Source organism: Scomber scombrus, chromosome 21 (genome assembly GCF_963691925.1).
Source record: "Scomber scombrus chromosome 21, fScoSco1.1, whole genome shotgun sequence".
NCBI lineage: Eukaryota > Metazoa > Chordata > Actinopteri > Scombriformes > Scombridae > Scomber > Scomber scombrus.
The window spans coordinates 17,561,625-17,573,250 of NC_084990.1; the positions used below are offsets into that span (position 1 = coordinate 17,561,625).

At 40.1% G+C, this 11,626-nt stretch overlaps 2 protein-coding genes across 4 annotated transcripts in view; one reads left to right on the top strand and one right to left on the bottom strand.

Moving 5' to 3' along the window:
- entpd1 (ectonucleoside triphosphate diphosphohydrolase 1) overlaps nt 1–6,496 on the top strand; it is a 15,659-nt gene extending 9,163 nt beyond the window's left edge. For all 3 annotated transcript variants that reach the window (XM_062442558.1, XM_062442559.1, XM_062442557.1), the window contains 7 exons: nt 1,227–1,377; nt 1,731–1,890; nt 1,978–2,181; nt 2,339–2,596; nt 3,373–3,486; nt 3,634–3,771; nt 5,861–6,496. In XM_062442558.1, coding sequence (XP_062298542.1) covers nt 1,227–1,377; nt 1,731–1,890; nt 1,978–2,181; nt 2,339–2,596; nt 3,373–3,486; nt 3,634–3,771; nt 5,861–6,067 — 1,232 coding nt within the window. In that variant the 3' untranslated portion in view covers nt 6,068–6,496. The remainder of the gene's footprint in view (nt 1–1,226; nt 1,378–1,730; nt 1,891–1,977; nt 2,182–2,338; nt 2,597–3,372; nt 3,487–3,633; nt 3,772–5,860) is intronic.
- Nucleotides 6,497–7,487: 991 nt separating this feature from the next.
- On the bottom strand, nt 7,488–10,937 carry LOC134003693 (potassium channel subfamily K member 1-like). Its single transcript, XM_062442958.1, has 3 exons — nt 10,447–10,937; nt 9,226–9,630; nt 7,488–7,826 (listed from the first exon to the last, which is right to left on the bottom strand). The coding sequence occupies exons 1-3, from the start codon at nt 10,796–10,798 to the stop codon at nt 7,525–7,527; spliced, it is 1,059 nt and encodes a 352-aa protein (XP_062298942.1). The 5' UTR covers nt 10,799–10,937; the 3' UTR covers nt 7,488–7,524.
- Between the last annotated feature and the right edge of the window lie 689 nt (nt 10,938–11,626).

Sequence of the window (11,626 nt, forward strand, 5' to 3'; positions counted from 1 at the left end):
CTCTGTAATACATCATACATCAACATACAGTCCCTTCTAGTGGACAGTTCAACCATTTAAGGACAACACAACAATTTGATCTGATTAACATCTTAATCAGATGAATCAATTGGTCTATAAATTACCATAATACAGTGAAAAATGCCCATCGCAATTTCTCAAAGCCCAAGGTGATCTCTTTAAATGTGTTTTAATTTTGGGGGGAGTTAGGAGTGTTAGTCAGACAAAACTGTTAACAATGATATAAAACAAAGAAAAGCAGTAAATCCTCATGTTGAAGAAAATGGAACGAGAGAATGGTTGCTGTATTTGCCTCTAAAAATGACTATCGATTAATCATCCAATGAATTTTGATCAAGTATTACATTTAAGTAATTGTTGCCTCCTCTGAATTGTTTACAGAGCCACAGGGACATCTGCAACCAAAATCTTCTTATTAGAAACATACTGACATTTACAACTCCAGACTTGGATTATTGTTTTGGAAAAAAGCTTTTTATTAATGATTTACTTACATTTTTGGCTGCAAATCTAATGACTCATTATAATGTCAGCAACCCATGACTCCCAGTCACTCACTGTTTGATCAGCACAGTAAAAAATGTTCAATGAAGCTTTATAATACGTTATCAAGTCTGCAGTTGTAAATGTTCTACTACAGTAAATGATCTGTAAATACATTCTTCTCTTCTTCTCCTGGAACTAGCACGACAATCTGAATGTGTCTGTCTGAAGTGCCTCAGCCTCAAAGTGCATTTCTTGTGCAACCAATTGTTCTTGCTGGATTATCAAGCATGTTTGAATACACACCATATAACAGACAAGTCTTTCAGACAGAATCTTGCTTGCTTCCCTTGTGCAAATTGATTTGAATACTGCTTTAGCATGACTGGTCAGTGCTGTCCTCCCTCTTCATGTAATGTACATCATTATCAAAGCTTACAGTTAGAACGCTTTCATAAGCCACAGATAGGAGGCTTATGAACCCCCCCACCGACTATTCACCTTATCGACCATTTGACCCTAAAGACATTAGTATTTTCCCCTTTGGCTTTTTCTTTAATTGTTAAGTCAGAGGTTAATGTGTACCTCCACAACCAAATAGGTTTTCCATTTTCCAGGAAGCCAGCATCTCTGAATGGAAGACTTCTATTATGTTTTTATGGCCGCTTTATTTAGGTAGCATGACTTCACCCTTCTCTTAACATTTTGGTTCTGACTTGCAGGTCCAGGTATCTCTAGCTATGCCTCTGCTCCACTGAATGCAGGGGAGTCTCTAAAAGTATGCATGCTGGAGGCCAAGGACCAGGTCCCCAGTAAAAGACACCAGGAGACCCCTCTTTATCTGGGAGCTACTGCTGGAATGAGATTGCTAAAGTACAGCACACATGTACACACACAGCCCCACACATATATAGACAAACATCAAGCATGCTTCCAGTGAAAATACATAACACAGAATGCCTTTTCATGCTGACGCTGGTGTAACGGTATCCGTAACTCTGTAATTGTGTTTGCACTGGCAGTCAAAGTTTTGCTATCTGTTTCCTCCTTCAATCCACTTTTTTGTGATTTATTTCCACATGAACCTTACCTCCAGAGTAGCGCATATGTTACTGTCAAATTTATTGTACACGATTCAGTCTATTTAACATTTGTGGGCTAGGGTATTGATTTGAAATATCAATGTGAATCACTCTAATGAATTTGTGTTTTGTGTGTGCTTGCAGTATAGAGAACAGCACAGCGTCTGATGGGGTCTTTCAGGCTGTGTCACAGGCCCTGCAAACGTCCCCCTTTTCTTTTCAAGGAGCGAGGATCATTAGTGGTCAGGAAGAAGGAGCCTTCGGCTGGGTCACAGTCAACTATTTGGATGATCGCCTCAAACAGGTCTGTAAGAGTATATCTGCATGCTCAGTCTGCATCAGTCAGGGTGCTCCTGCTGTGCAATTCAATGCCTCTTTGTCTGTATTGCAGGGTTTGGAAACCACAGGAGCTCTTGATCTTGGCGGGGCCTCCACTCAGATTAGCTTTGTTTCTGATAATTATGATGGTTCAGAGTCACCCAAAAACTCTGTGACATTCCGACTCTACGGAAATGACTATAACCTGTACACACACAGCTTCCTGTGTTACGGGAAAGACCAAGTTTTACGTATGACGCTGGCACACCAGACTCAGGTAAACTTCTGAATTAAGTTCCTCTGTCAACATTAATGGACTCATTATCTAATCAGATGATTCAATCAAGTGATGTTCTGAAAGGTACTAACTTCATATTCAATTAGCTTCCTTTCTCTGTCTCTGTTATACCTCTCTTTCTTGCTCCCTCTCCTAGTCAGGTCCAGCAACAGTATTAGATCCATGTTTCCACCGAGGCTACACTGCAATAAAGAACTACACAGTCCTTTATGACACCCCCTGCGTGTCAGACAGGAAACCCCAACCAGCTCCTGCATCCTTCAATCACACGGGTACAGGAGACTTTCAAGAATGCCAGAGAGTTGTCAGAAACGTCTTCAACTTTACTGACTGCAAATACAGCCGATGCTCTTTCAACGGGGTCTTCCAGCCATCTTTGCAAGGGCCATTTGGGGTAATGTTGTCAGTGTTTATCAGTGAACTATGATGCACTGTGTGTTGTTAGGAGGGTTACAGAAACAGCACGCAGGAATTATACAACATAGAGATCTATCAGTTTCAATCTGTAATAACCACAGTCCACTGAGCAACTTCTGTTTTGCACATGACTTGCTTTTCTAATAAATCATGGTTGGAGTAGTGAGTATTACTTCTTCACCCAAATGTGCCAGCCACAAATTACATTTTCTGATAATGGTAATAAGCCATGCAGATACTTTTGTTTTTATTATACCCATATTTGAGATTTCTGCAAATTCTGGATAGTGGTTTGTAGTGTTCATAGCATTGTGAATATGCATGTGAAAAATTCAGCTGGAGATCTCTGAAGATCTCTCTCAGAAAACGTGTTCCAGGAGCATCCACAGACTTCACTGTGTGACCACTTCTCCATGAAACTACTGGAAATAGTTACCCAAAAAACAGTTGACAGGCAGGTTGGTGTATTTTTCAGAGCAATGAGGATACTTTTAATGGTAGAGGTGTTACTGGTGAATTCTTGACTAAAAAAACTACTGTAACTGCATGGTTAAATACATGCTATATTCAACTATTTTGTTTGTCACAGCTACTTGCATACCAAAGTCAAATAAACAGGAGTCAGACAGCCAGAACACGCCTAATGTATCAAAGAAAACTATTAATAATCGTTTACTTAATTTGATAAAGATAGGACGACAAGTTCATTTCCTTTTTAAATCATATCTTCCTCTCCCCTCTCTCTCACTCTAGGCTTTTTCTGCTTACTACTTTGTGATGAACTTCCTCAATCTGACTGACACATCCACCCCCCTGGAAGATGTCAAGAAAAAGATAACAAACTACTGCGCTACCCCTTGGGAGCAGGTTGGAGGGCATATTTATGTATCACTTACATAACCACAAAAAATACATTGTCCAGTTATATTGTTACACTTTCATGTCTTATCTATGTCCTCCAGCCTGTTTAGGCTGTACGTTGATGTTATTGTTGTATTTGAACCGCTTGAACAGATAAAGGAGCAGTATCCACATATAAAACAAAAGTATTTGGCTGAGTACTGTTTCTCTGGCACGTACATCATCACCCTGCTGACAGAAGGATACAACTTCACCTCGGAGAACTACCCGAACATAAAATTCATCAAGAAGGTCAGTAGATCACAGTCCACACCCTTCTTATCACCCTATTCAAGCCATATCCTATATTGGCCTTTACAAGACCAAGACCCTGTGTGTGTGTGTGTGTGTGTGTGTGTGTGTGTGTGTGTGTGTGTGTGTGTGTGTGTGTGTGTGTGTGTGTGTGTGTGTGTGTGTGTGTGTGTGTGTGTGTGTGTGTGTGTGTGTGTGTGTGTGTGTGTTATTTATTAAGGGGTCTTGTGGCCTGAGGAAAAAAACTCAGTGTTAAACTTAATAGACAACCTTCTTGCAATATGAAGATTAGCAAGATAACAGTAACAGTATCTTAATATTCAACACACATCTAATGTCTGTAAAGCAACAAGCATATCTCAATTTGTTATCTAAGATAGATGATTATACAGCAAGATAAGTTTCTTCATACCATGGAAATATTCAAATCAGCAAATACGTGGCTATTAGATGAAAACTAAATAACAAAAAAAGTTAAGCCAATGAAGTGATGTCTAAAAAGCACACACAGAAGACGACAGATGCAACAAAGACAGTGTACAATCCACGCAGAGCAATAGGAAAGAGAATACATTAGTACAATAAAACAGCAACAATAAAAACAAATCGTAAATCACAGCCCTAAAACTTAGAAATGCTATTGTGTGACAAATTTCCACCAAGCAACAAGAAATGAGCTCAACTACTAATTGAAATTACATCCCAGTTATTACCACTGCAAATTATAGTACAGTAGGTGATTCAGCATCGTCATGGCAAACCTAACAGTCAGCTGTAAAACATTACCCACAAGCATGAGAGGCAATGAATCCAATTACTCATATCAACAGCAAGGCTGAGGTAGCAACAACAGTAAACACAAAACAGCCTGCTGAGCCACAGTATGGGTATGAATACTAAATAAGCGCAGCAATCTTTGTTTGTTTTTATTACATACAGTCACTGCATTTGTATAAAACATACTAGAAACAATCCAAACAGCAGTAACCTAACACAAAGATAACAAAGTAGATGTAAATGTAATAAAATAAATACAGATTACTTGTAAATAGATTACTTTTGGGAGAGTAATCAGATTACAAGTAATCAAATTACTTTTGGGAAAGTAATCAGATTACTTTTGGGAAAGTTTTAATCTTATTTGTGTTTCCTTTCCTTCTAAAAAACAAATATACAAATATATACACTTTTTAAAACAAAAGTAGTCTAATTTCTATTTTTTCAAATAGCTGAGCTTCTCCACAATCGTTCCATATACTGTACATAGGCTAATGGTAACTGCAGAGGTACCCACTGGTGTATGAAAACTGTGGTTTAATTCATCCAATGAGATTATTTCTGATTGGCCAACTGTACATTCCTTGCATGTATAAAACATGCATAAAACAAGCCATTAAGATTACAATGCATTTCTCCAGTGTAAACAGATGAACTATCACTGATTAGCCAAGTAGCTAAAAAGGCTATGCTCCATTATCTTGTGAGGAGATTCATTAACAATCCCTCAGCAGCCTTGCTACTTAATACATGACACAATATAATCAAATAATCAATTCATGTAACACAATGTGCATATGCAGTGATAGGAATTACAGAGCTGTTGACATTTGTTCTGTCCAGCCCAGTACACCCTTTCTATGCTCTGTATAAGCTGTTATTGTGTTGTAACATGTTACTACATGTAATTCCTTCCTGTGTACATTCTTTCTGTGATGCTTTTGTGCAATGAAACCTACCTTGTTATCATTGTGTATGGTTGATTATTACATAATAATCATAATTCAAATTCAAATTAGGGTAAGGGTTAGGTTAAAAAAAAAAAAAGAATATATGCAACTGTGATAAGTGTGAGAAACTCAGGCCTACATTTATTCCAGTTACAGTACAATTAATGCTTCAGTATACATATTTGTGTGTGCATGCATGCTATTAGCGAAATAAAAGTGTAGTGTGTACTCAATATTAACCCACTAGGTTTAATGTTTTTGTGCACATAAAAAGGCAAAGTCAGTTGATGTCTTTAGTAAAAAATCTTGATGGGTGCTGAAAAAATAAGATAAAGAATTTCCTCTTCCTGTGTTGTTTCTAGATAAAAGACAGTGACGCAGGCTGGACGCTGGGCTACATGTTGAATCTGACCAACATGATACCAGCAGAGGCTCCTGATAAGCCCCCTCTGCCCCATGGCGGCTACGTCTCCATCGTCACCATCATCGCCATATTGCTGTTCGTCCTCATCATCTTCAGCCTACGTCCGATCTGGCCTCGCTGCTCCAAGCGGCCACAGATCATATAAATACATACACAGAGATGAAAGAATGATGTGAGTGAGGGAATGTGTATGTGTCAGTGTTGGTGTGGAATATCCTACCAACTGGTGAAAAGACTGTCAACTTTTCACTTTGTAGCCTTTGTGGGGAGGTTAAAGGTCAATGTCTGCTTATATGAGGATATTACAGAAGGACAAATGCTTTATCTTCTCCGGTTGAAGGACAATTTCTGAGTGAGTGAGTGAGTGAGTGAGTGAGTGAGTGAGTGAGTGAGTGAGTGAGTGAGCGAGTGAGTGAGCGAGCGAGCGAGTACGTGAATGAGAGTGTATGTTTAAGTTTTGAATGTGCACTTGAATGCGTGCATGAGTGTACCCACATCAGTCTGCATGTATGTGTCTTAAACTATGATGTGAATATGATACTGTACAAATAAAATAACCCAAGTTTATATATAATGTTTAGTTCACTTGTCATTTGTACACTTGTAAAAAAAAAGAAAGAATTAAAACCACAGCAAAAGGATCTTTGGAAGACATGTTATATCTTTTTGATAAGTAAAAAAAAACTCCTGTACACTGGGATATAGTTTAAAAACATATAATGTATTTATTTTTAAACTATTTTCTATAATATATTCCCTCACCTAAAGTTGTGCAATGACATATTCTTGCAGCTCAATTGCATTTTTAACCCGTCTAAGCAGCATGAGATAACAGTATCAAGTAATAACTTCATGTAAATGTTTCCCTTGTATATAGTGACAGTGCTGCCCTCTAGAGATAAAAAGGCACATTGCAGTACACTTCACAAGAATACTTCAGCAACAAATCATCAGGAGCTGCAGGGCAATCATCACCTATCTAAGCAACCAGGAAGAAAAACAAATGTTTTCATTTATATCTTGATCATATTCTTGGAAACACTCTGCATACTGTACAACAGGCCAACTGATGGTAAATCTGATTATTTTGGTAGTGCCTTACTGCTTCTAAGAAGGTATATTTCCAATGCAAATGCCACCGTATATTATATAATGTGCTTGAAAGCGAGTGAGAAATTCCCTAGAGTAGACTGTGCCGCTTTGGAATTAAGGCATCCAGACTTTTAGCGGGAAGTGGGAACTTGTGGAGTTTCCATCCGTTTGGGGGCCTAGCCCTTCCTCTGTGTCACAGATCTAGTGCTTATCTTCAGGGAATGGAGCAACAGGAGAGAACAAGGAAACAATGCCGTTCTGATAATCTCTGGGTGGTTCCTGCTTTTACTCCACCAAAATGTCTGTTGGTGTTGGCAATGGCAGAAAGCAATCACTTTTTAAATGATTAAGTGACTTAGTTTATATGGAGATGTACATACAAGTATGCTTAGACTGCTTATACACTTATATTTAGTTAGATGTCCAAGCAAGTATGTCTCCACATATGGAGAAAAAGTCCCTTACAAACAATGTAAACCGGACATAATCGCTGACAGCCCAGAAAATCTGTCATCGGAGTTTTCCATTAGCAGAAGGTCCTGATGCTGGGGTGTAAGGTGTCGACTTGTCCTGCCGCAGTGAGGCAGCCTGTTCAGACACAGACGGGATGACTGGTTGGTGATCTGTCATGTGATCTGCGGGGTCAGTCAGCTGGTCGCTCAGGTGATCCCGATCAATGATGTTTGTGGTCTCAGAGTCCAGCTCCCGCACGTTTTCTTCGTAAAACCTCCGTCTGAGGCGTCTCATGTGGGGAAGCTCCCAGCACGTCTCCAGCACCACCAGTACACACACCAAGCCCAGCAGCAAATAGACTGGCACGGCAAACACACACAAACACACACACACACAATGGAAACATGATGAAACAAACAGTACAGTGTGACGGATTAAATCAAACAAAGGCTTGGTCTATGAGCAAAAGGTGTAGTGGTGAGCAGTCACTTCTCTGTGTTACCCTGTCAATTGATGATGAATTTGTAATGAACATTTTGTCAATGATCAATGAAAAACTTGAACTCTACACTTTGTAAATCAGTAGAGCAATAGTTCACAGCATAGGGATTGATACACCTCAAGATGATTAAAGGAACAAGACGGAAAACAGTAAACATGTCTGTTATTTTTTCTTTTCTCTAATTTTGAACCATGTTAGCAGTGTGGCTCTAGGAAAGGCAATGTTGTTGTGTCGGCTTCCCCTCATCTTTCCCCTCAAAATATCTCAATAACTATTGGATAGATTGCCATGAAATTCAGTAAACATACATGGTGCCGAGAGGATGAATTCCAACGACTTTTCTTGCACCACTTTGCTTAATACTGTCAGGGCCCGGTTGTGTTGTGGTGTATTTTTGTAGGTTTGGTTTTTGTCTTGTCTGTTTCCTGTTTTATTTTGGTGTGTTTGTCTTGTCTAGCTTCCTCCCCTCCTGTTTGCCTCCCTTCCCCTAATGTGTTACACCTGTGCCTCGTTGTTATCCAGGGTATATATGTGGTGCGCGCGGTCCCTTCTGTGCCAGATTTGAGTCCACCTGGTCTGTGCCTGATAAATACAGCAAAATATCACAACATCTACTGGAAGGATTAGCACAGAATGTCATACAAACAGTCATGGTTACCAGGTGATGTATTCTAATGTCTTTGGTAATCTGCTGACTTTTCATCTTGCACCATCATGAGATCAACATTTCTGTCTGTCCAATACATCGTTTATGAACAAATTTTACCTGATCTTCAGCTTTGTTTAGAGTTGATTCATTGTGAAACCCAAACTATTTCAGTTCACTGTGATGTTTTACAAAGAAAATAATTAAGTCATCACATTTCTGAAGCTGAAAACAGCACATTTTGCACAAAGTAGCCTATAACTAAACTGAATAATCAAGATTCAAGATGTTTATTGTCACTGTGGAGGGGTGACTTAAGGGGACTAAAAACAGACTACAGACCAGTTAATTAAGGAAAGCTTGTGCAATTAGGGACAAAAGCTGTGTCTCCAATTGGTAAAACAGTACATTTTTGGGTCTTGTGGCCTGAGGAAAAAAACTGTTCCTCATACTGCGGGTGTGCTGGTTGCTGCAACTGTAGCTCAAAGCATTGCTGTGTGCTTAAGTTCAGCCTCAATGCGCTGCTTGCATAGCTGTGGACTCTTAATCTTGTTGGTGATACAAGGCTTTCACCTGACAGTAATGACAGTGTATTCTGTCTGCTACTCACCTGTAATAGCCAACCTGTAGAGCTGTGGATGTGGGATTGCCTCTTTACTGTGGGTCTCTCCTGGGACATAATCCCCGAGGCCAATGGTTGTCAGAGAGATGAAGCAGAAATACAGAGATTCAAGAAAGTTCCAGTCCTGCTCCAGGCTGACAAAGATCCAAGCAGGGATGAGGAGGAGGAACAGGGTTGTGATGATGACAAGGCAAGTGGCATGGATGATGGCTAACTTTGATTTAGACACAGCCCAACGGTGGTGGAAGTAGGACACTGGACGTCGGGTCACCAGGGCCATGATCCTCTGCACCACAGCAGAGAGGACGAAGAGGGTAACAGGAATACCAAAGACGGAGTAGAAGATACAGAAGGCCTTCCCTTCATCTGAGAGAGGAACAGTGTGGCCATAACCTGAAAACACACCCAAACATGCAGCATAGCCTTAATTACATAGGTATAATTACAGGTGGGATTGTTCTGTCAAACAACAATTAGAAAGAAAGAAATTCTTTCAACAGAAACATATCTTCTCGAAAGACTATTTCAATCCAGGACAGACTTGATCTTTTCATAGCCTATGCATGTGAGGGCCAAAGGCTTTTCTGTGGGTTTTAATGTGTTCCTTTTAGCAAAATTCATGGTTAAACTACTGTAGTAGTGTGTTAATAGAGCTTCGGGGGTGTTAATTCTCATTAAACCCCTCAATATTTCAGCACAAATCTCCATACATGCTTCTATTTAATACATTACTGTGGTGTAACAGCTAAAGCTTGACAATGTGCTATTTAGTGTCCCCAGATCCTCAGTTTTATCCTCCTCATGATAAAAAATAAATCATAATATAACCACCAAGACTCCAGTTATAAAGTAGTTTTTAAGTTGTAACTGATGACTTGCTGGTTCTTAAATTCAAATTATGTATAAGCCAAGAACAAGACCAAGTCCTGCATTATTATTATTATTATTATTTTATTTTTTGCTTTATTTCACAGAGACACCAACCAGGGAGGTTTTCGTCATAATCAGGCAACCCACAAGGTGTAAATAGATCATTGAACTTTTTTGTGGGGATAAAGTGTTAGATACAAATTATTTTTAGTGTCTTTGATGTTTGGAAATGTCTGGAGGAACTTTAACTCTGGTTTATTATAAAGTACAATCATGCAGTTCTCAAGCATACAGTACTTTCCTTGTTCAATTACAGAATCTGGACACCTGTGTCCTCACCTGTAGTGGTCAGCACGGTACTGGTGAAGAACAAGGAGGATACAAAGTCCCAGTTGTGGTTGGTGTCGTTACCCAGCACGGACACTCCATAGTTACTGGCCTCCAGCGTGCGGGCCAGCAGCTCCTCCAGGCGCGCGTCGGACACGCAGGTGTTGTTGCTCAGGAAGTCCTGCCGGATGGCCTTCAGCTCGTCGCGAAGCTCCCGCTCGTAAGGCAGCTCGATGGCGGAGAAGATCCCGGCGCCGACTATCAGGTAGAGGGTGTAGCCGGCTACCAACACCACAAAATTCAGCGCTGACTGGTGTCGCTCCACAAACCGAGCGCAGCAGCCCGCCGTATAGCTGCGCACCATCCCTCCAGTTTCCAAAACGTGTTACAGTTTAGAACTTGATTTAACTTGAATACACGTAGCCAGTTCCTGTTATCTAGACAGAAAGTCTTGTTTTTAGGGAATGACTTTCAGGCTTTCCTTTTTACCCTGTGGATGAACTCGTCTTCCTCATTCTTCATACCTCACTGGATGCGGGTAGTGGTGACGTTGCTCAGTAGCAGGACCAGGTAGCCAATGCTCATGCACTTCCCTCTCCAACCGGTTTGACAGGTTTTCTGTTCTCAGTCATGACAAGAGATTTGTTTTCTCTAAGTAAAGTTCAAATTTCTTTGAGGACCCAGATTTAATCATTGCGTTTTCATTTTAAAATCAGCCCCACAGTCATATTTTTTAAAAACACAAAAAAACGAAAAATCCCAGTTGATTCAAAACATGAGTGGACATATCTGCTGCCTTATGTATGAACATGTCACAACCTGAGGGACACACACACACACACACACACACACACACACACACACACACACACACACACACACACACACACACACACACACACACACACACACACACACACACACACTTACCCTAATCATACCCATAACCATAACCACTACTTGCCTAATACTAACCCTTAACATAACCTTAACATTACCTTAACATAACCACTGACCCAAAAAATTTTCCCAATAGATGACATGTCTTTTGTCCCTTAATGGATGACCTGTCCCCAATTACCTGGTTCTATGTCTGAAATAAGTCCCTAAAAGTAGCCTATAAAGACACAGAGAGAGAGAGAGAGACAGAGAGAAAGAGAGATACATTCATAGGATATACTGTACGTACCAT

Coding starts and splice junctions, on each gene's coding strand:
- LOC134003693 (XM_062442958.1), bottom strand. CDS start 10,798: ATGGTGCGCAGCTATACGGCGGGCTGCTGCGCTCGGTTTGTGGAGCGA. Junction 9,631..10,446: donor TACCGTGCTGACCACTACAG/GTGAGGACACAG, acceptor GTGTGTTTTCAG/GTTATGGCCACACTGTTCCT. Junction 7,827..9,225: donor CTACAGGTTGGCTATTACAG/GTGAGTAGCAGA, acceptor TTGCCGTGCCAG/TCTATTTGCTGCTGGGCTTG.